Consider the following 24,583-nt stretch of genomic DNA (forward strand, 5'->3'; position numbering starts at 1 on the left):
TGAGTTCCCAGACTCCAACATCTGTTGCAACTTGTCTGAACCACTTCACTACATCACACACCTGATTGCTGCGTTGTGGAACAGTCTAAGCTACAACCCTTTGGCTCTGTTTCCTAAGACAGTGTGTTGTCTTAGTAAAATCATCCCTTCCTTGGTGTCATACTGACATTCGTTGCACTCAGTTTGCTATCAAACTCAAGAGCAAACTTAGAAATCTCCTCCTCAAACCTACAAGTCACCATACATATCTTGGCTTATCACACCAACAACAGAAACAATACTACTCAACGATTGCTACAAACTCTTCTACTACATCTGTTTATGCTACATACATCACGGCATATCATTTGGACACTCATTGAACAAGTTATTAAGAAAATCTCCTCCTTAAGGGGGTGGGCCAATACTACCACATGGCATATCTCTACCAACTAGAGGCCTAGGAACATGAACGATAGCTCTAGAAGCTTCTACAACCCTCTATGATTCATTACACGTCATCGCTCCTTAGTTACCCACAAGATTGGTTAAGTTATGACATAATTTGTCTATAGGTACTCTGACCTTGGACCTCCTTTTCACTTCCTATAGGCTAGGAACCCAAGAGATGGTTCTATGGGATTCTCTTACGTTCACTACATGATTAGCAAGCTAGTTGTGGGTCGCACTTGATTTCTAATACATTTACCAAGCCTGGTTAGTCATGGAAAGTCATGGAAAATAAGAGAACTACACTCCTTTGACATAAATAGGATTGCCCTTTCCTTAAGAAAGGGCAAGCAGGCAATACAGTAAATCGACTAGCACATACTTCTACGTCTTTTCCAAGCTTCCAAGCATTGATCTTGTTATTCTCTGTTTTTGAAAAGTCAGTGAGGTGCTAACCTCTGACTTACCCCTGAGTTCTCAGACTCAACATTTGTTGCAACTTGTCTAAACCACTTCACCACATCATACACCTGATTGCTGCGTTGTGGAATAGTCTAAGCTACAACCCTTTGGCTCTGTTTCCTAAGACAGTGTGTTGTCTTAGTAAATTCATCCCTTCCTTGGGTGGCTAGATTCTTATATCTGGTGCACCCACCATTACACCTTGCCTGCTTCAAGCTTCAACTATTTCTATAGCAGCACTTCGATACTACAATGGAGGACGACCAAGCTCCTACAACTACTGCTGAACAGCAGATGCAACAACTGTTTGCCTTTATACAAACTATAGCAAACAAACTTGAGAATTTGGAAAACACCTTTCAAGCCAACACTTCAGCAACACAATCTTCAACTCAGACACATCATACAGAGCTTCCCACAGCTCCTCTGGCTATTTCGAGTACCCCAGGTGCACTTCCTAAAGTGCAAACACCAGATTTATACCATGGAGACAGGAGGAAGTTGAAGGGATTTCTTATGCAACTGGACATCTACTTCACCCTCAGGCCTCATCAGTTCACCTCAGACATTCAGAAGATCTATTTCGCTGCCAGCTACCTCCGTGGATCTGCATTCAACTTCTTTGAGCCATATCTTAGAAGACTTAGTGGCAACAACCAAAATACCACTACACCTTTGATTACCTCTTATGACCAGTTTCAAGAGGAACTTACCAGGACCTTTGGAGACATCAACGAAACTGCTACAGCAGAAAGAGAGCTACAGAAGCTATGTCAAAAGACCTCTGCTGCTCAGTATACAACAGAATTTAGGAGAATCACTTCTCACTTGACTTGGAATGAAGAAGCCTTAGTCTTCACTTACTACCAAGGGCTCAAGAGCTCTATTAAGGATGAACTCAGCAAAGAAGAACGCCCTACAACACTTCAAACGCTTATAGAGAAAGCTGTCAGACTTGATGATAGGCTTTTTGAAAGAAGAAAGGAGAAGAACCAAGACTGGCATCCAACAAGAAATTTCAACAATTACACCTCTACACCAACTGCTAAGGACTCAGCACCTGAACCTATGGACTTAGACGCCTCTATAAAGAGATCTACAGCAAATCCAGCACCTCAGCCTACAGGATACCCTCAAAAACTGAAAAGGGGTAAACTTACCCCTCAAGAAAGAAAACACAGAATGGACAACAACCTTTGTTTATACTGTGGCAAAGGGGGACACAGAATTCAGGAGTGCTATTCAGCACGAGGGAGTGCTGATTCAAAACATATAGCAGCCTCAGACACAGTCACAACTGCTATTCCTGAAAAACTTGAAAAATCCCTAGCAGGCACAACTTCAACTGAGACTATAACTTCTCCCCTAGACAACAAAGATGTGTCGATGGTGCTTTCTCAGAGTCTCACACACCTGTTAATCCCTATTCAACTCCATTTCAAACAACAGGTGTTGTCTACAAGGGCTATGATAGACTCAGGGGCAACAGGCAACTTTATATCTCAAGACCTCATCTTGACACACCAGTTACCTACAATTCCCAAACGCACTCCAGAGTTGCTCCGAGTCATTGATGGAACTCCTATCAGTTCAGGTTCCATTACCTGCAACACCCCAGTACTCAAACTTGAGATTCCCCTAGGAAAATCAACATTTTCAGACACCATCTCTTTAGATGTTATACCAATGAAGTACCCAGTTATCCTAGGTCTTCCATGGCTTCAAAGGCATGATCCAACTATCAATTGGAAGCATTTATCGCTTGGGTTTAGCTCAAATCCTGAGCTCAATACTGAAAAAACCCTTCAAGCCTCAGTTACCCCTATTCAGGTCCAAGACTCAAACTTGTCCCAGATCAAGGATTTTGACCAAACTATGGACGATATATCATCTCTGATATGGGTTAAACCTTTCCAACCTGTCCTGGAGATAGCAGCTACTTCAGATTTGGAGAAATCATCTCAGGAGGTCATTTTGCCTTTAGCATACCAAGACTACCAACATCTTTTTGACAAGGCAAAGGCATCAATTCTGCCAAAGCACCAGCCTTATGACCATGAGATACCACTCGCAGAAGGCTCAATGCCTCCCTACGGCCCTATCTACTCTCTATCTGAATTAGAGCTGAAAACTCTCAGAGAATACCTAGATGAGAACCTTAGTTCTGGCTTTATCAGACCTTCTTCCTCACCAGCAGGAGCTCCCATTCTCTTTGTCAAGAAGAAAGATGGCTCCTTGCGTCTCTGTGTTGATTATAGGGGCCTTAATGCAGTCACTGTTAAAAACAGATATGCTTTACCCCTTATCCCTGAGCTCATAGATAGGCTCTCTTCAGCAAGGATCTTTACCAAGTTAGATCTCAGGGGAGCTTATAACCTGATACGCATCAAGGAAGGTGATGAGTGGAAGACAGCATTCAGAACACGCTATGGTCATTTTGAATACCAGGTAATGCCTTTTGGGCTTGCCAATGCACCTGCTTCTTTCCAAGCTCTCATGAATGATATTCTAAGACCTTACTTGGATATCTTTGTTGTTGTCTACTTAGACGACATTCTTATATACTCTTTAGACACTCAAGAGCATGTTCTACATGTTAGACAAGTCTTAGAGAAGCTATCTCAAGCACAACTCTTTTGCAAACTTGAGAAATGTCTTTTCCATATGTCTCAAGTTGATTTCTTGGGACATAGAATTTCAACAGAAGGCATTCAGATGGACCCTGAAAAGACAAAAGCAGTACAAACGTGGCCTATTCCTTCCAGCATTAAAGAGGTTCAGTCTTTCCTTGGGTTTGCCAACTATTACAGGAGGTTTATACCAAGATATACATCCTTGGCTTTACCCCTTACTCAATTACTTCACAAGGACACTTTGTATCACTGGGATAAGACACAGCAAGATGCTTTCGATGCTCTTAAAGGAGAATTTAAAGAAGGGAAAATGTTACTACACTTTAACCCCTTGAAACCTGCCACTCTTGAGACAGATGCCTCAGATTTTGCTATTTCTGGAATCTTATACCAAGCTCCAAAAGACAAACAAGAAGAGCTACAGCCTGTGGCATTTTACTCAAGAAAGCTATCAGCAGCTGAACAAAACTATCCCATTACAGACAAGGAACTGCTTGCCATAGTATGTTCTCTAAAGCATTGGAGATGCTACCTTGAAGGGGCAAACTATCCTATCACTATTTACAGTGACCATTCAAACCTCTTGACCTTTACAACCACTAAACAGCTCAATAGACGACAAGCAAGGTGGTCTGAACAACTAGGAGGTTTTGACTTTGTTATAAAACATGTCTCAGGGGCCAAGAATCAAAGAGCAGATCTCCTCTCAAGAAGACATGACTACCAAGATTCTGCTAAAACTAGCAATACAAAGGCTCTGCTAGACTCAGCAAAGCTTATAGCAGCATCTTTAAGCAACCCTAGTACTACAGAGGACTTAGGGGTAAACTTATCCCCTCAAGACCAAGTTGCCCCCATTACCTCTTCTCAGGAACCAGAGACCTTTAAAGACTATACACCCTCAGCAACACTTCTTAAAGCATTCAAAGATGCTTACAACCATGATCCCTTTGCGAAAAGAACTTTGGAATACCTCCAGAAGAAATCCTCTCTTGAGAAAGTTGGACTACAGAATTTCTCAAAAAATCAGCATGGACTTCTCTTATTCAAGAACTATATCTATGTCCCAAGGGATAAACGATTACAGCTACACCTCCTACAGCAGTTCCATGATGCTCCAGCTGCAGGGCACTTTGGCTTTGCAAAAACTTATGAACTTCTAACAAGAAAGTTCTACTGGCCTAGTCTAAGGACTACTCTTCAAGACTATATATCTTCTTGCACTACTTGCAACTTGAACAAACCTACACGGCAAAAGCCCTATGGCCTCTTGCAGCCTCTACCTATACCAGAACGCCCATGGGACTCCATATCCATTGACTTTATAGTCAAGTTGCCTCCTTCTATCCCAAAAGGGGGTGCTACCCCTTATGACTCTATCCTTGTGGTGGTAGAAAGGCTCACAAAAATGGCACACTTTGAGCCTTGCAATGAGACTATCACAGCTTCTGAACTTGCGTGGCTATTCCTCAAGGTGGTCTTTAAATATCATGGAATTCCTGGACACTGGATCTCAGATAGGGGAGCAGTTTTCACTTCAAACTTTTTTAAGGAGTTCTCTAAACTCTTAAACATGGAACAACGCTTCTCTACAGCTTATCACCCTCAAACAGATGGCCAGACAGAGAGAGTCAACTCTGTACTTGAACAATATCTAAGAATTTATACAAACTATGCTCAAGACAACTGGGCAGATCTTCTCCATCTTGCAGAATTTGCTTACAACAACACAGTCTCTAACACCACAAAAGAGACACCTTTCTATGCAAACTATGGTTATCACCCTAGGTTTGAAGTGGCAGAACTGAATTGCCCTGAAAATTTCAAAAAACCCTTCTGCTACTGAAAGAATCATCTACCTTAAGGGCCTCCAGGACTATCTCAAGGTTCAAATACAGCGTGCACAAGACGAGCAGGCTCAGGCCTTTAACAGGGGGGTGGTTGCACCACAATTCAAAGTTGGTGATCAAGTCTTTTTGTCTAGAAGACATATCACAACTACTAGACCTTCAGACAAACTTGATACTAAAAGACTTGGACCTTTTAAGATCACAAGGACTATTGGCAAGAACGCTTTCGAGCTTGCATTACCACCTACTTGGACTATCCATAATGTCTTCCATGCATCTCTCTTGTCTAAGGCACAAGAAAGTTCCTTAAGACCACTTCAGTCTCCTCCACCTCCTGTTCTGATCTTGGATCAACCAGAATATGAAGTAGAGTCTATCCTTGACAAAAAGACACTTAGAGGTCAGGACTACTTCCTCGTTAAGTGGAAAGGCTATCCTACAAGTGACAACACTTGGGAGCCTAAGAGAAATCTAAAAAATGCATCTAAGCTCATTCTAGAATTTCTTTCTAAGAAAGCCAACTGGCTAAAGGGCAAGCAGACAGCCAACAAACGTCCTTAAAAGGGGGATCATGTCATACTGACATTCGTTGCACTCAGTTTGCTATCAAACTCAAGAGCAAACTTAGAAATCTCCTCCTCAAACCTACAAGTCACCATACATATCTTGGCTTATCACACCAACAACAGAAACAATACTACTCAACGATTGCTGCAAACTCTTCTACTACATCTGTTTATGCTACATACATCACGGCATATCATTTGGACACTCATTGAACAAGTTATTAAGAAAATCTCCTCCTTAAGGGGGTGGGCCAATACTACCACATGGCATATCTCTACCAACTAGAGGCCTAGGAACATGAACGATAGCTCTAGAAGCTTCTACAACCCTCTATGATTCATTACACGTCATCGCTCCTTAGTTACCCACAAGATTGGTTAAGTTATGACATAATTTGTCTATAGGTACTCTGACCTTGGACCTCCTTTTCACTTCCTATAGGCTAGGAACCCAAGAGATGGTTCTATGGGATTCTCTTACGTTCACTACATGATTAGCAAGCTAGTTGTGGGTCGCACTTGATTTCTAATACATTTACCAAGCCTGGTTAGTCATGGAAAGTCATGGAAAATAAGAGAACTACACTCCTTTGGCATAAATAGGATTGCCCTTTCCTTAAGAAAGGGCAAGCAGGCAATACAGTAAATCGACTAGCACATACTTCTACGTCTTTTCCAAGCTTCCAAGCATTGATCTTGTTATTCTCTGTTTTTGAAAAGTCAGTGAGGTGCTAACCTCTGACTTACCCCTGAGTTCTCAGACTCAACATTTGTTGCAACTTGTCTAAACCACTTCACCACATCATACACCTGATTGCTGCGTTGTGGAATAGTCTAAGCTACAACCCTTTGGCTCTGTTTCCTAAGACAGTGTGTTGTCTTAGTAAATTCATCCCTTCCTTGGGTGGCTAGATTCTCATATCTGGTGCACCCACCATTACACTTGGGTGGCTAGATTCTCACATCTGGTGCACCCACCATTACAGTACCCAGCGTCAAACTTCATGAACTCTCCCCAGAAACTCAGAGAGTTTCATACGGAATACCCAGATTTACCAGGTCCACGAACTCCTGCCAAAAGGATGATACTAATTGGGGTCCGCGGTCGCTTACAATCGACTCCGGAGTGTGTCCGAATCGGTATATCCATTCGATGAACAATTGCGCCATCTGCCGGGCAGTTGTGGTTTTGTAGCAAGGTATGGTCACCGAACTCTTACCGAGTCGGTCCATAAACACTAAGATGCTATCGTATCCATGCTTGTCCCTTGGGAACTCCTTGAAGTCCATGGTAAGGTGTTGCATAGGATATTCGGGTACGGATAGTGGGTGTAAGAATCCTTGTTGCTTAGTGACATTGGTGTGAGAAAGCCGGCATGTCACACAGTTTCGTACATACCGCAAACAGTCCGCTTCCATCCCGACCCAATGATACTTTGGGGCGAGCAATTGGTAGGTTTTCCTGCCACTTGGATGTGCTGACGACACTTGATCGTGCGCTTCCCGGATCAGTTTCGTACATAGGTCAGTGTGGCGATTCACACATAGGCGGCCTTTGTACAGGAGGAGCTCGTCGTTCATCGCGAATCCGTCCGGTAGGGGTTGTTTCGCGCGAGTCTCGGTGAACGACTTCTGATTGTCCGCACATAGCGCCTCTATTAAATTGAAGGGCACCTGGGGCTTGGGTGTGTCCATCGAATTAATGGATGCTATGTAGCTCTCGGCGAGTTCGGTGCTGATTCGGGGGTGTAGGCAGCTTGGACCTAACAATACCCTCCTCCTACTATCAAGTTTGACTTTCTGCTGCGTTACCAAGTCCTGGTCTCTTCGGCTCAGAATATCAGCCTTCTGGTTATTTTTGCCCGCGGTGTACGTAATGCAGAAGTTGAAGTCAGAGAGTAGCTCCATCCATCGAACCTGCTTCGCGGTGAGAACCTTGGTAGACATGAAATATTCCAGCGAACGGTGGTCAGTGTACACATCGACTCGGTGGCGCACTGAAGCCAACTCGGGCCTCCATTTTCTGAAGGCCTTTACTATTGCGAATAGTTCCTTGTCGTGGATCTCCCAATTGATCTCATGTCCGGATAGGACATGACTGTAAAAGCTTACGGGGTACCATCGCTTGTCAGGGTGTTCTTGAGACAGGACACCAGCTACCACTCCATCAGAGGAGTCGGTCTCCAGCTTCGTAGGCAATTCGGGGTTGAAGTGGTGAAGTGCCTGTACCACTAAAAGTTGTCGTCGCAATTCCTCGAACGCATCCTCACATTCGTCTGTCCACCGGAACGGCTCCAAGGGGCTAGTGATGGTGGTGAGGGGCTTTGCTATTTTGCCAAAATTATGAATGAATTGTCTATAGAAGCCACAGAATCCCAGGTAGGACTTAACACCCGTAACAGTGGTTGGTCGGATCCAGTTACGAAGGGGTTCGATTTTGTCAGGGTCCGCTTCGACACCGGAGGTAGTGAGAACATAACCCAAGTATTTTGTCCTGGTGACGTTGAACTCGCATTTGTTCAAATCGGCTTGGAGTCCAGCTTCTCGGAGACGCTGTAGGACCTTATGCACATGCTCTATGTGTTCTGTAGGGTCCTCTGAATAGATTAGGATGTCATCTAGGTATGCGGTACAGAAGTCGTCTAAGTATTGCATCAGGACGTCATTCATATACCGCTGATAGGTTGCGGGACCGTTCGTCAGTCCAAATGGCAGCACTTTGCACTTATAGGATCCATAGCGAGTCCGAAAGGTCGTGTACTCTTCCGAGTCGGGGTGCATCCGTATACGATGGAAGGCTTGTCTGATATCTAGCTTCGTGAAGATTTTTGCTTTTGACACCCGTCCTAGTAGTTCGTCGATATGCGGGATGGGGTAGGGATCATTCCGGGTGAGACCATTTAACTTCCGGTAATCGATGCAAAATCTTAATTTGCCATCCGCTTTCTTTACGAATAGGATAGGGGACGCGAAGGGGCTGTTGCTGTTGACGATGAATCCCTTTTCCAGGTTTTCCAGCAGATATTGCTTGGTAGCCTTAAGCTCTTCGGTGCCCTGTCGATATAACGGGGAGAAAGCATTTGGTAAAGGGGCTTCGAGCTGTATCTTGTGGTCGTATATGCGGTGGGGGGGAATTCGATCCGATTCCAACTTCGAAAAGACATCGGTGTACCTCTGGTGCATATGCGGAAGCTTCTGCTGGATGAGGCAGAGCGTTTCTTCGTCCTCTACCAACTCCTTTTCATGAATGATCTGATCGATTTCGTAGATGCTAGTCTGAAAAAACTCAGAGTCGTTTCGCATCATCTTGTGGTGGAAAGCATTTGCACTGATTTCACATATATGCATGGGCGTAAACCTATGTACTAAGGTTTTCTGCAGTGGGGGAGAAACCTCCTGGTTTCGTGGTGGGTTCGATGGCGTATCGGTGATCTCTTCGTAGTCGGAAGTTATCACTTTCATTTCCATCGAACGTCCGCCTGCGCGGCGTCTGTCTTCGCGGTGGATTGCGAAATCCCGGCGATTCGCATCCGACTGGTATGCAGGATGTTTAATGGACGTTTCGCGTGAGTGGTAGGGCAAGGTGATCTCCTTGCTCCAGCTAGGAGTCGGCGGGTACTCCTTTGGCCATACTAACTGGCTCTTTGCAGTCGAGTAGTATTCGGAAGCGGCTGAAAAGCTTCTTCCCAATTATCACATCTTGTGCTCCGAGGTCCAGGAGTACAAAGGGGCAGTTATATATTCAGCGTCCTTCGACTGTTAAGTGTAACCGAATATACTCTGATACGTGGCCTTGGATTTTGTGCTGAAATCCACCTATGGGTACAGAGTAGGGTAGTTTCCGTATGGGGCTCTGAAGCACTTTCGACAGTTGTATTGTGAAAGGCTTGTTAATGACGGGGTAGCCATTTGCTCCTGTGTCTGCTAGGGACTTTGTTTGCACCCCGAGTCCATTCATACTCAGGGTCGTGTCGACTAAGAACTGGGTACCTCCCAGGAGTTCTCATAAGTCTAGTCCTCACAGGTCACATTTGCGTAGACCTAGGAAGGAGCCTTCTCCTAGGCCTCGTCGTTTTCCTCGAGGGACACATCCGATTGAAGTTCCACGGCTTCCTCCCATTGTTCTTCTGCCTCGGGGTCGTTACGGTCGATTTCCTTGATAGTATCGTTAAGGGGGCATTTGTCCTGGAAATGGCTGGGCTTGCCACACTTGAAACAGTTTCCTGAGGACGCTGGGACTGCGGTCTTCATACGGCATCGTTGGCTTGGGAGGAACGTGGTTCGGGTGAACAGAGCAGGTGTGGCTCGAGTCGGCTTCGATGCTGACGTCTTTGCCGTATCCATGGTACGTGTGGACGTCCTTGCGGGGGCGGGTAGCAGATTCAATTCGTTGTTCCGGCGCCGTTCCTGATCGAAGATGGTAAGTTCTCATACCATGGTCTGGTAGTCTCCATTCCATTGGTTTTTGATGATCGTGACGTGGCTGCGAAATTGGGGAGTCAACTTGTTCCACATGTACCGGAACCATTCCGACTCGGAGACTTGTCCTGTGATAGCTGCACTTTGGAAACGAGCCTTGAACTCTGGGAAGGTTTCGCTAGTATGTCCATTCTCTCCCATTTGCAGGTTGTCGAAGAGGTTCCTGGCCTGTTCCGTCTTATTGCTGTGAGGTAGTATGAACCTAGTAGGTCCATCATCTCCTCAGCACTGCGGAACCCATGCATAGCAGACAGGTATTGGGGCTCTAGGTATGTCTTAGCAGGCCGGTCGTAGTTCCCCATATCAACGCTCTTCTCGAGACGTCGGTAAGGTAGTGGTCCTCATTGACTACGAGTCGGTCCCGAATCGAGGCGCTCCATTGTAGGAAGGTATGTTCTATCCCATCGCTGAGCGGAGTGATTCTCTTCGAGATGGTAGATTTCTTATAGCGAGTCGGTGGGTCCTTGGTGTGCATTTGTGACGTGCTTGAGAACGAAAGTCCTGAAGAGGCGGCAATTGAACTGTCTCAGGGGTGTTTCGTGTGCGAGGCGTTCGTTGCCCCGCAGCTTCGACTGTGGGTATGGGGGCGTCCACCGGCGGTGTGGATGGGGTTCTGGTCTGGGCTGCCGTCAGGGTAACTAGTAGATCCTTGACCTCCTGTATCTGTGCTTTGAGGTGGGCCATTCGACTCGGGATGTCTTCGGATGGCACAGCAGTCGTAGCTTCAGCGGTGGTTTGTCTGGTAGTCATTCTGGGCAGTTGACCGTCGTTGTCTTGGGGTATGTTTGATGTCAGCTTTTTCGACATATTGCCTCGGGTGTGTATCGGTACCGATACGAAAGAGCTTGACTTCCGGTAGCTTGTAGCTATCAATGCTCTTGTCCACAATTTCCTCTGTGCTAGGAGGGGGTTCTTTGATCTCGTATCCTATTTGTCGCCAATGCGTCGGCGACTTTACCAGCTTGTTCTGAAGAATCAAACCCTGATCCACTGGCTGTCTGTGAGATCTCTGGAATCACGGCTATTTGAAGTCGTCAGGTCTCTCCTCCGAAACATCACTGAGTCGCGGTCGATGTTGTAATGGTAGTTCTCCTGAGTCGTTCCGGTGTGGGATATTATTTAAGTACAGCTGTCCCTGGCAGGCGTGATCTTTTTTGTATAATGTAAGGACACAGGGCACCCAGCTCACAGTAATAGCATATGAGAGTGCGAGTCGGAGGCTAAACGGATGCTATCCTATAGGTCTACTACGAAGGATACAAAAAAGATGAACGGGGAACCCCCCGAGTCGATTGTCTCAAGTACCTGAAAACCATCTGACTCGGTTCCGACTCAGTTAGCCCACCCAAATGATCACAAGTGACCCCGCAGCTACCCAGAGTCTACTCCCTAGAATGAGAGACAAGAAGGCATCCTTACAATATCCAAGATATCCAATGTTATCCATCACATGACATTCCGTGGATTGCCGTGGATAACATGGATAACATAATATCCATGATATCCAATGTTATCCATCATGTGAGGTTGCAGCTGTAAGCGCTAGCCATAGCACTAGCACTTAGCCATAACACATAGTAATTATAACATTATATATATATATATATCTACATCTAAAGCCTCAATCGCAGTTTGAGGAGGCGGCGCCATTCTGATATTACTACATTAGGCGAAGCTATAGGTGTGATAAGGGGCTACTACTACTTCAAGGCTAATCTGTTGAATTGACCATTACCGATTGTAGTAATTGCCAAGATGCCAAGTAAGGCTAGTGGTCAAGCAGCTAAAATCCTCTATTGGCTCTTACGCTCTTACCCCTTACCTTCCATTATGTGATAGGATAGCAACCATCTCAACCATGTCTCGTTTCGCCCGGCAGCCGTGTTTGGGAAATGGTGCAAAGAAGGGGCGTCCTACCTTCGCGGGATAGAAGGATAGATTGCTTCTAATCGCGTCACCGCCAACCTTACCAATCAACAACACAAGCACTTCCCCCAAAGCCAATACACCCAACCACAGCCAAGCACCATCCGTCAACACGCAGCAAAATGCTTACGACGACTCTGGACTCTTGGAACGGGCTGTCCCCCGGGCGGAGAAACACCTGGCACGAAGGAAGCAACGGAGCGGGGTCTGGGCGAGACTGCCAAGACCTGGGGGCGCAGAGGGACAAGAGGGACAAGAGACTCCGCCCCCTCGCCCAGCCGTCCTTGAGCGGAATTGCGTGGGGATGGGGTACGGTGGCCGGAGAGGCAAGTGAGCAAGTTCTCGGAGGTTTGGCGGACAAACGTTGCACAAAAGTTGCGCACAGGAGACGAAAAAGTCTTGGCGCGGGCTGAAAACGGGGGCACAGAGTGTGCTACGGTGACCAGAAATGCAAGGTGGCGAAATTGCCTGGCGCGTCGGGTAAGCAGGATTTTCTTGGCGTCATGGGATTTCTTGGCGTCATGGGTTGTCTTGGCTTCTTGGCCCATGGTCGGGGCCAAGTGACTCCGCCCTTGGCCTTTGTGTGGAATGAAGGGCGGAGGGGCTTGGGAGCGGCGGATTGGCGGATTGGCTGGGCAAAGGACGGGGTCTTGGCGCTGGATTCGGAATTCCGCTGGATTGGCTGGGCAGTGGGGACTCGACTCAATATTGGCATGGGAGGGGGGTCTTGGCATTAGATGATGGTGGGATCACCAAAACGCACTGTACTATAGAATTACTCGGGCATGCTACGGAGTAAGTACTTTATTTTATATTTATGTACTTTATAGTTTCCTTTTTTTAAAAAAAAAAATCTTTCCTATTGATGATAACCTGTGATATCCGCCCCTCCCCCTCCATCTATCTAAATTCCCCTTCCTCCCCTTCATCCCAAATACTCCCCTATATCCATCCCCAATTACTACTTCCACACCAACCATCCAGAGCCTATTTGTTTTGTCCAACAACACCAAGCCTTGTCCTCCTCTGCGTTCCCCATAAAATACCATAAATAGGTACTCGGTCCTCCCCTTTCGACGCCAAGACCACCCAGCCTCTGTTCCCACGCGTCAGAGACGTGTCTTTTACCAAGCAACTCGCTTGTTTTGCTTAATGGGTTGCTAAGACGCCGACTTCGAATATCTACTTCATCGTTACCTCAACATCTCAACTTGACTCGATTGTTCGCCGCCGAGCATCGTTCCTTCCCAAAGTTCGTCGCCTAAATCTCTATTTTTCCCGCGCGCCTCCCGTGGATTAACGAATAGGCTCTCACCGCCCCAATCACTCCACACTCCTTGCTATACTTAACCTACTTTCTGCCACGCCAAGAATCCTTCGATCATCATGTCGTCCCAAGACCAGCAGACGCAGACGCGCCCAGTAGGCATGACGCCTCCAACCGCGACGGCCTCAACCTCCACCTCCACCTTCTCTGATGCCAGCGCCCAGGTTAGCCGTCCCACTGTCGCCAGCGACGACAACCTCGCTTGCCAATGGGACAAATGTACTGAGCGCTGCCAATCGCCCGAGGCCCTCTATGACCACATTTGTGAGCGCCATGTCGGTCGCAAGAGCACTAATAACTTGAACTTGACCTGCGGCTGGAACAATTGCTGCACAACCACCGTCAAGCGCGACCACATCACGTCTCACATCCGTGTCCATGTTCCGCTCAAGCCGCACAAGTGTGACTTCTGTGGCAAGAGCTTCAAGCGTCCCCAGGACTTGAAGAAGCATGTCAAGGTAAGCAAGCTGCTCACACGACCAAAAAATTAGAACAGAAACTAACATTCGCTAGACACATGCTGATGATTCCGTCCTTCTCCGTTCACCTGACCAGCATGGTGGGCAGGTTGGTGGCTACCGTGCCCCAAACGGTAAACGTGGGTACTCTCCTTCCAGGCCACTCCTGGGATACTCTGGTGCTTTTGCGGTTTCTAACATGCACATAGCAGCCGGAGCCACAGGTTATTATGACCACTCCAACCCGCAAATGCACCAACCTACCGGAAACTACGGGCAGCCGCACCACAACGGCGGCCACAACGGATACTACCAGCCACAGCAAGCCCAGAGCTACGGGCCAGTCTACTACCCAGTGAGCCAGCACGCAGCTGAGCTGGGCCACCACGCAAACTATGACCCAAGAAAGCGCGGGTTTGACGCTCTGAATGACTTCTTCGGTGATGCCAAGCGTCGCAACATCGACCCAACCTCGTACCCCCAAGTCGGCCAACGCCTGATGCACCTTCACGGCCTCCCCATCCAAGGCGGAGCCCTGATTGACTACATGCCCTCGCAGCCTCTGATGGCCGTAGGAGGAGGCGGACACGGGCCCGGCGTCGCCTCGATGCCTCAGCCACACTACTCTCTCCCAATGCCCAATCTGAAGACGAAGAGCGACCTCCTCAACATCGACAACTTCCTCGACCAGATGCAATCCACCGTCTACGAGAGCTCCAGCGCTGCCGCTGCCGCCGGCATCCACCAGCCCGGAGGCCACTACACCCACCAAGCCATGGGCTTCCGGCAATCACAGTCACCCCCCCAGACCGCCGCGCAGAACCTAGGCGTCTCCGTCCCGCAATCTTCCGCACCCCCATCCTCCCACATGGCCGCCACGCACTCACCACAATCGAGCGCGCCCGCCCTCACCCCCCCATCAACAATGTCCTACTCCTCCGCTCACTCCCCATCGTCCGTCCCCGGCCTCTCCCCCGGCAACTCCTCCCGCCACGCATCCACCCCAGTCGCATACCCCACCCTCCCTGCCGTCTCCTCCGCCTACGCCCCTCACACCACCCCCCCCGTCTCCACTCTAGGGACAAACTTCGACTCCGACCCCCGCCGTCGCTACAGCGGCGGTATGCTTCAAAAGTCCGCTGCGCCGCGCGTCTCGCGGCCGGCACGCGACGAGTCCACCACCCCCGACGCGAAGCGCCCCTACGGTGCGCGCGCGGAGTCGAATATCGACCCTGCGCTGTCGGGTGGGGTGAGCAGTCCTAGCGCGAGCGGGACGGAGGAGGGTGATGCGCGGGATCGCGCGGAGGAGGTGTGGGTGGAGAATATTAGGGTTATTGAGGCGTTGAGGAAGTTAATTGCTGATAGGCTTGAGAGGGGGGAGTATGAGGATGATAAGGAGGGGGAGGATACGGAGATGGGGGAGACGCAGGAGGGGGAGGGGGAGAAGGAGGTTAAGGTTGAGGAGAGCTTGTATCCCGTGCTGAGGGCAGCTATTGATGCTGCTGAGACTTGAGAGGGTGTACTTGTGTTTGCTTTTTTTGTTTGAATGAGGCTTTGGGAGCTGGCGTTGGGGAGGGTAATGGGTTTTTTGCGAAAGAGATGTTTAAAATCATTGTTGCAGCTGCTGTAGTCTATCGATAGCTAGGAATATTGCTATAATGAATCATTATTGTTATTCACACATCGTCTTGTTAAGAACTTTAATGTGAAATCTTCAGTGTAAACGTAGTTCAGTGTTCGGCACGGATACTAATATACCCGTAGTATCCGAGTATATCCTCGAGTATATAACGTAAGTCGTGGCGTAACGCGGGGGATGGCGTAACGCGGGGAATTCACCCCGCCGATTTCTGATAACTGTGAATAACTCAACAATGGTTCGCTGTAAAAGCCTGGGTGTTGCTGAGCGTGAAACTTTAATAGCCCAGGCAGTATTAGACGTCCAATCTAAGAAGTATAAGAGTGCATATCACGCTGAGAAAGTGCTGGGGCTGCCGAAGAGTTCAGTGACGCGACGCGTCAATGGAGGTTTGACACGCTCCCAAGCCTGCCAGAAACAGCAGAATTTATCAGGCGCGCAAGAACAGATACTTCTAAAGTGGATTAAAAACCTAACAATCAGCGGCTATTCTCCAGGGCATCGGTTGTTGAAGGAAATAGCTGAAGAACTCCGGTCGCACCGGTCACTCAATTTTGACGACGCGACGCCAAACTTACTTCTACCCCAACCACGATTTTCCCTCGGTCGCGACTGGGTACCACGATTCATACAACGACATCCCCATCTACAGGTCGCTATTGGGCGACGGATCGAAACTGTACGCATGGACGGTGCAACAAAACCAGTGCTTACGGCATGGTTTAACGCGTACACCAAGGTGGTTCAAGAGTTTGGAATCACGCAAGAGAACACATATAACATGGATGAATCCGGATTTTCGATTGGGACAATGGAATCTACTCGAATTATACTTGATTCAACACTTCGTACGAAGCATCAAGCGCATCCTGGCCATCAGGAATGGGTTTCGATGGTTGAGTGCATCTGCGCAGACGGAACCATCCTCCCACCCTCGGGATCTTTAAGGGCAAGAACGTTCTCCAATCATGGATTCCGCCTGCAGTCATCGACCAGTGGTTCTTCTCTGCGAATACGAAAGGCTGGACAAGCAACCTCCATGGGTTGGAGTGGTTAAAACGCATCTTTGAGCCAACAACACGGGTAAAAGTAGATGGTCAGCACCGGCTTCTTATATGCGACGGCCACGACTTACACATTAGTGGGAGTTTCATTTGCATTACATACAGAACCATATTATATTACTGATACTTCCCCCTCATACATCGCACTTACTACAACCACTAGATGTTGTGATATTCACCCCGCTAAAAAAGCGTCTGACAGCAGCGCTCTCCCCACTCAACCAAGCGCAACTTGCACGCATACAGAAGTATGAATGGATGGAGGCATACATCCAGGCACTGCTTGATATATGCAACCATCACAACATTGAGTCAGCATACCGTGGCGCTGGCTTGTTTCCTTTTAATCCCCAGCGAGCATTGCGTACGCTGCTCAATGCTGAACCATCAGTCGAGGCTGACCGACCAAAAACACCACATTAGTATGATATTTTTGACCGAGTCTTTATCAACAGCTCCCCCCCAGATGGGATGACCTTACGCTCTGCAAATGCGCTCCTTACAACTATGATTAATGGTGGTGGGGTGCTGTCAACACCAGTGCGGACGTACATCCAAAAACTCACAGTTGCGTCAGAGCAACTTCGAGCACGCATGTCATACTGACATTCGTTGCACTCAGTTTGCTATCAAACTCAAGAGCAAACTTAGAAATCTCCTCCTCAAACCTACAAGTCACCATACATATCTTGGCTTATCACACCAACAACAGAAGCAATACTACTCAACGATTGCTGCAAACTCTTCTACTACATCTGTTTATGCTACATACATCACGGCATATCATTTGGACACTCATTGAACAAGTTATTAAGAAAATCTCCTCCTTAAGGGGGTGGGCCAATACTACCACATGGCATATCTCTACCAACTAGAGGCCTAGGAACATGAACGATAGCTCTAGAAGCTTCTACAACCCTCTATGATTCATTACACGTCATCGCTCCTTAGTTACCCACAAGATTGGTTAAGTTATGACATAATTTGTCTATAGGTACTCTGACCTTGGACCTCCTTTTCACTTCCTATAGGCTAGGAACCCAAGAGATGGTTCTATGGGATTCTCTTACGTTCACTACATGATTAGCAAGCTAGTTGTGGGTCGCACTTGATTTCTAATACATTTACCAAGCCTGGTTAGTCATGGAAAGTCATGGAAAATGAGAGAACTACACTCCTTTGGCATAAATAGGATTGCCCTTTCCTTAAGAAAGGGCAAGCAGGCAATACAGTAAATCGACTATCACATACTTCCACGTCTTTTACAAGCTTCCAAGCATTGATCTTGTTATTCTCTGTTTTTGAAAAGTCAGTGAGGTGCTAACCTCTGACTTACCCCTGAGTTCTCAAACTCAACATTTGTTGCAACTTGTCTAAACCACTTCACCACATCATACACCTGATTGCTGCGTTGTGGAATAGTCTAAGCTACAACCCTTTGGCTCTGTTTCCTAAGACAGTGTGTTGTCTTAGTAAATTCATCCCTTCCTTGGGTGGCTAGATTCTCATATCTGGTGCACCCACCATTACAACGCAGCAGTGTCCACCAACTCGATGCCAACAACCTGCGATCAGTTATAAAGCAACGTACGGTACGTACGAAGGGGAAAAGGGTTATTCTGAAGGGTCACTTTCATGTTTCTACGCAAGAGTTGTGTGATGCGGTGATGGAGGCGGAAAAGGCGACACATAACCCAAGTAAGAAAAAGCGCAAAACAAAGGATAAGAATGCCTCCGCAGACATTGAAATTGACGAGTATATTGAGGAAGAAGCAGGGGAACAATCTAAGAGTGATGGTGGATCATGTATTATCGTTGATTGTAGTTAAATTTACAGATTTGTTGTGTTCTCTTCAAAATTCCACCGCGTTACGCCATCCCCCGCGTTACGCCATGACTTACGTTACCTACCCTTTGATAATTATTCATGATTATCACATGATGTTAGAATCACATGGCCTGAGTAGTATAGTAGAAAAGGAAACCAAATATATATTAATCTATCTAAATACTTCTTAAAGTATTAATTTAGCTATAAATTCCTCTTGTAGATCCTCTTCTTCTTCCTTTATAAAATCCCAACTCTTTAAACAAGCTATTACTCTAAAAATGTCTTTAGAAAGCCTATTTCTAATCTTTGAAATAATAAGGCTACCTATACTAAAAAAGCTCTCTATAGGAGCACTAGTAGCAGGGATTTGTAAATAGCGCCTAGCTATAGTAGCTAGAATTGGAAATCGAGATTGATTTATTTTCCAATAGTCTAAAGGATTAATCTATATAATATTAGTAAGTTAATTATTAAAGAGGGTTAACGTACATGTATAGCGAAAGCGCCAAACAAGCGAAAGCGCCAAAATTATCTACCCTCACGACAAACATTGCGATAAATCTACCACAACATTAGAAATCAATTGAAACTACTCGGAGTCCTCTTCCTCAGAGGTGTCTATTACAATCTGACACGTGCGCGCATTGTGCCCAGTCTCACCACACTTGCCACAGCGACGGGCACGGGTTTCTTCCCTTGGCTTCCGACCACGGCTTGCCCTTATTTCCTGCTCTACCTGCTGCACAACATCCCTCTCATCCTGTAGCTCTTGCGCCCCTTGTTGACTAAGTGATCCTCCTTGCTGTAGTCGTGTTTTCCTAACTCTCCGGCGCTTGCTTAGTACTTCATTTGCCTGTCGTAGGTTTTGGTTCTCTCCCTTTAGCAGTGCTAATTGATGCATTATTTGCGATGCACCCTTTGTAAACTGGTCAACAGCTGCATAGATTGAGGTTGGAGAGCTATTTTGATGGCGTGAAATCCGAGTTTTAATAAATGTAGACTGTGACATAGCTTCAATTGGGTTGTTTGGTGTCTGAGAAACCCAAGGTTGAGCAGTACCTGGGCGGGAGCTTGGAGGCGTTGGTGTCCTTAACTTAAGATCAAGTGTAGATATCACTCTCTCAGGGTCAAATGGAAGAAGCCCTGCCCCTCGGAACCCGCCTCGAATGTTACTTTCCGTCATTGTAGTGTTAAATGCAGCGTGGAAGGCAGGAAAGAAGTCATCCTTTGTAATATGAGAAATATGAGCCTGCATCATATCTTCAATTTGCTGACCATAGGCCTGCTTTAACGGGCCGAAACAGCCAACATCAAGTGGCTGGAGTAGATGAGAAGAGTGAGCAGGCATACAAAGCGTAATAATGTTGTGTTCCTTGTGTAAGGATGCCTCCTTACACGGGGTACCCTCGGACCCGTAAGACAACGCGGAATAGGCGACATAGTAGTATAGCAGCATAGATGTTCTAGGGTCGGGGTCGATTCGGGCGGCAGACGGGAGTGGATCTACCGGTACGCTAAGGCCTAGCCGAGTCGGACCCCATTTAGGTACATAAGGGGTAGGAAGCTATAAGCTCCCCTTTCATCTTTTTTGTATCCTTCGTAGTAGACCTATAGGATAGAATACAGCATCACCTCCGACTCGCACTCCCATATGCACCTACGGAGAGCCGTATTCCCTGTGTCCTTACACCTTGCAGTACTCCTCAAACTCATCTGAGTGGTGGCTCTCATGACCATCAAGGACTAACAAGCGATAACCACCAACACTGGGCCTTTGTATGCTTCTCAAAGTGCTGAATCCAATCCATGCCTCTCTCGTTTGTAGTCCAGCCATTTTCAGTAACAGAAATCACCCAATCGCTTGAAAATCCACTATTCTCATACCAAGATGTAAGGTGGTTTTTGCCTGCAACAATGATAAATGGTGGTACTGCCCAACCTTGAGAACTAACGCCTTGGATTACTGTAACCCATTCCCGATTACCAGGCTGTACCTTCTTTGCTTTTGCCCGCCCGTCTGAGCTTGTTACAACCATAGCAGTTGAGATAACGCCCATCATAAACCCAGTCTCATCAAAGTTGTAGATATCTGCTTCATCGATACCATATTTCGCAATTGTGTTACGCACAAGCTCAAACCAGCCATTAATAACTTCTGGATCTTCGCACTTAGCCCTCTAGTAGTCGTATTTGCGCTGAAAGCGTGTCTGGAGCTCTACACGCCGCTTAACAAAGTTTGAAGCCCAACGCGACCCAACGCGTGACGCGTCGCGTGTTGCAAGTAGTCGACTTGCCATATCTTCAACAACAGACAGCCGAGGAGGAAACCCTTTGGCAGCTAGGTCGAGTATATACTGAACAAGGACGGACTCCTCTAGGTTAGTTAATTTCCGTGAGTTGGCTTGGATATCGCGTCGTGAAGGTACACCTTCTAGACGACGACCTAGCTTGCGGTGGTCCACAGAATAGATCCTAGCAGCAACTCGAAGGCGTAACTTTGGGTCGCTTTGCATAGCCTGGATAGCTAGCACTAATTGGCTTTCATCGTTTTTATGGGGCATGTTTTGTTGTTGAGGAATTTAACATTTAGTTGGGGGGTTTGGTCACCGCATCATTTTGGCGCTTTCGCTTGTTTGGCGCTTTCGCTATACATGTACGTTATTTACATTATTATATACAGGTAAGTCCTCTTCCTCCTCCTCAAACTCAGCTAACCTATGGCCTCTATAGGTTGAGCTACTTAATACAGCAGCAAGAATCGCCTTCTGCCCAGCCTCAATGGCCTCTATCCGCACCTCAAGCGCTAGCTGCCTTTCCTCTGCTGCGCCTCGGGCGCTTCGTCGATTTGCCATTGACACTGCAAGCAATGCAATGCTTGATTCAAGAGTGTCTTTTTTTGCCCTTTTTGAACCCTCATCAGAAGAATATAGCCTGCGCTTTCGGGAGCTGGGAGGTCTGCAGGAGCGTGTTGAAGAGGAGGAGGAAATTGGGGTGGAAGGAGTTTTGAAGGGTTCCCCCTCTATATTCACTTCCTCCTGTTCCTCCTCCTCCTCCTGTTCATCCTCCTCCTCCTCCTCGTTGCTGGATGCAAGGCTGGAGAGGGCCCTAGCATGTGCAGCTGGCTCTCTCTTTCAATGTCGATATGGCGCAGACAAGGCTCTCTTGTCTGCCCAGCTTGACATAAGAGACAGTCGGTCCTTGCTAGCCTGACTGCTCTCTTCTCCAGCCTCTGCAGCCCGCTCTTTGCGGGCTGCTTTCTGCGCTGATTCTTCGTCGACGCAAAGTATCCACGCCCTCATTTGGGCGTCATACTCTGTGTCGTCTTGTTCTAGCTCCCCACTATGGAGCTCGTCGTCGCCAGGAGGATGGTCCAGCCTCCAAGCTTTCTCCCTGTCTTGCAGATTGCGCTGGAGGTTGGTGTGGGTCCTCCCAGTGTGCTGGGAGGACCCACGCTGTGACGTCTAGCCAGAATTGCTTTTTGGATATAGCTCCCAATCGCTGGGAGCTATTATTCATGATGCGGAGGACTCTCTCTGCGTCCTCCACGCTAAGGCGTGCCCGTCCTAGCACCCTCATCACTGCAGTAGGAGCAGCTGTAGCTCCTATAGCAGCAGGGCTGACTGCAGCTGCGCTGACAGGAAACTGGGAGGTTCCAGGCTGTGGGGTTGTAGCCATTTTGGTGTATTATTACTATATAATTCACAATTTTTTACAAACTGTTACAAGTGGCCAAGGAATACGATTTACGCAGAAATAAACCTCATATACTGCGATCCGAGAACATTCATGCTTAAGCAAATATGCTTTGAAGGTCACGAGTGGAAGAGATGGTCAACGAGGAAATGGCATGTATGCGGTGGCCAGAGGATAAAACGACAGAAAAGGTCAAGATGGGGGGGACGATGGGGGACTGGGGGGCCGGGGGGGGTCAAAAATCGTAATGGGCAAAAGCCATTATGATTTTTGACCCCTGCAAGTACTTCCGAGGGTACATAAGACCGCCACACAGTTATATATAGAAGTGCCAAACTGCCAACTATTAATGACAGTGTGGCGGTCTTATGTACCCTCGGAAGTACTTGCAGGGGTCAAAAATCATAATGGCTTTTGCCCATTACGATTTTTGACCCCCCCCCCCCCCACCCAGTCCCGTACCATCTCCCCCATGTTGACCTTTTCTGTCGTTTTACCCTCTGTCCACTCATGACCTTTAAACAGCCGATCCAAGAGACATATTAATTTGATGGCTCGTCCAGATCTAGACGACGATTCAGAGCTGAATATTTTGGACACGTCAGACGTTGACAAGGTCTAGTATCATACACTTCTTCCAATTCCTTTGAACGTAGCATTGCTGACAGCCTCTCAGGCGGTTAAGTCTGTGGTCCGATGGCTACGGAATGAGAACACTACTCGATACTTTGAAAAACACCCGGTTGCTCGTGACGCAATTGTGACAGCAGTCCGAGAGGTAACACACTCAACAGCACTTGCCACTCCCATCTCGACACCTTATAATCCACGCACATCTATTGACCAGGCTCTGACCTCTCTCTCGCCACCGTCTATCACATACGAGGAGTCTGATCCTGGTGGCCAGGCTTCTACCCTTCTCCTACGTCCGGACTTGAATCTCGAGGCTTCCGATCAGACCTCTCCAGCCGCTCAACAAGAGCTCGATGTCATACTGACATTCGTTGCACTCAGTTTGCTATCAAACTTAAGAGCAAACTTGGAAATCTCCTCCTCAAACCTACAAGTCACTATACATATTTTGGCTTATCACACCAACAACAAGAGCAATACTACTCAACGATTGCTACAACCATCTATGATTCATTACACGTCATCGCTCCTTAGTTACTGGGCTGATATTACCACATAGCATATCTCTACAACCCTCTATGATTCATTACATGACATCACTCATACTACCACATGACATATCTCTACCAACTAGAGGCCTAGGAGCATGAACGATAGCTCTAAAAGCTCCTACGAACCTCTATGATTCATTACACGTCATCGCTCTTTAGTTACCCACAAGATTGGTTAAGTTATGACATAATTTGTCTATAGGGGTACTCTGACCTTGGACCTCCTTTCACTTCCTATAGGCTACGAACCTAAGAGATGGTTCTATGGGATTCTCTTACGTCGACTACAGTTACCAAGCCTGGTAAGTCATGGAAAGTCTTGGAAAATGAGAGAACTACACTCCTTTGGCATAAATAGGATTGCCCTTTCCTTAAGAAAGGGCAAGCAGGCAATACAGTAAATCGACTATCACATACTTCCACGTCTTTTACAAGCTTCCAAGCATTCATCTTGTTACTCCTTGTTTCTGAAAAGTCAGTGAGGTGTTAACCTCTGACTTACCCCTGAGTTCCCAGACTCAACATTTGTTGCAACTTGTCTGAACCACTTCACTACATCACACACCTGATTGCTGCGTTGTGGAATAGTCTAAGCTACAACCCTTTGGCTCTGTTTCCTAAGACAGTGTGTTGTCTTAGTAAATTCATCCCTTCCTTGGGTGGCTAGATTCTCACATCTGGTGCACCCACCATTACACTCGACAACGGAAGCCAGCCCCCATGCTGTTCATCTATCGAACAAGGAGACACACTAGACAGCGAGTATGTGACCAGTGATTCTCAGCATTCTGCGAGCCTCGAGGCCTCCACTCCGGCTGAACATAACGATGTCAGTGGGTGATCGATGGCTTCTTGGTCATCACTTTCTTCTTGTTGAGCAATGTTTCTAGACTGCATAATATGTGGCCGTCTATCTACGACCATGGTATCTTCTTTAAGCAGCTCTAGCTCAGTGTCCTGTATGACACGAGTGACTGTTTCACAGGCTTGCGGGTCGCTTTGACGTCCGTTACAGCTGTTAGGGATGCTTCCTTCCTGTTTT

The 24,583-nt window shown here is 47.3% G+C and overlaps 3 protein-coding genes across 3 annotated transcripts; 2 read left to right on the forward strand and 1 right to left on the reverse strand.

The window, feature by feature from the left end:
* Positions 1-13,731: 13,731 nt before the first annotated feature.
* Positions 13,732-15,864, forward strand: VC83_05385 (uncharacterized protein; the record flags this gene model as incomplete). Its single annotated transcript, XM_024469007.1, has 3 exons — positions 13,732-14,130; positions 14,186-14,270; positions 14,340-15,864. 3 exons carry the CDS (start codon positions 13,732-13,734, stop codon positions 15,641-15,643), a joined length of 1,788 nt encoding a protein of 595 aa, XP_024323231.1. The 3' UTR covers positions 15,644-15,864.
* Positions 15,865-15,933: 69 nt separating this feature from the next.
* On the forward strand, positions 15,934-16,966 carry VC83_09646 (uncharacterized protein). Its single transcript, XM_024473059.1, has one exon. The coding sequence runs from the start codon at positions 16,005-16,007 to the stop codon at positions 16,824-16,826; it is 822 nt and encodes a 273-aa protein (XP_024328827.1). The 5' UTR covers positions 15,934-16,004; the 3' UTR covers positions 16,827-16,966.
* Positions 16,967-21,309: 4,343 nt separating this feature from the next.
* Positions 21,310-22,339, reverse strand: VC83_05386 (uncharacterized protein; the record flags this gene model as incomplete). The annotated part of the gene is made up of 3 exons (XM_024469008.1): positions 21,310-21,769; positions 21,818-22,071; positions 22,112-22,339. The coding sequence occupies 3 exons, from the start codon at positions 22,337-22,339 to the stop codon at positions 21,310-21,312; spliced, it is 942 nt and encodes a 313-aa protein (XP_024323234.1).
* Between the last annotated feature and the right edge of the window lie 2,244 nt (positions 22,340-24,583).

The sequence above is a fragment of the Pseudogymnoascus destructans genome (assembly GCF_001641265.1).
Source record: "Pseudogymnoascus destructans isolate 20631-21 unplaced genomic scaffold scaffold_13, whole genome shotgun sequence".
NCBI lineage: Eukaryota > Fungi > Ascomycota > Leotiomycetes > Thelebolales > Thelebolaceae > Pseudogymnoascus > Pseudogymnoascus destructans.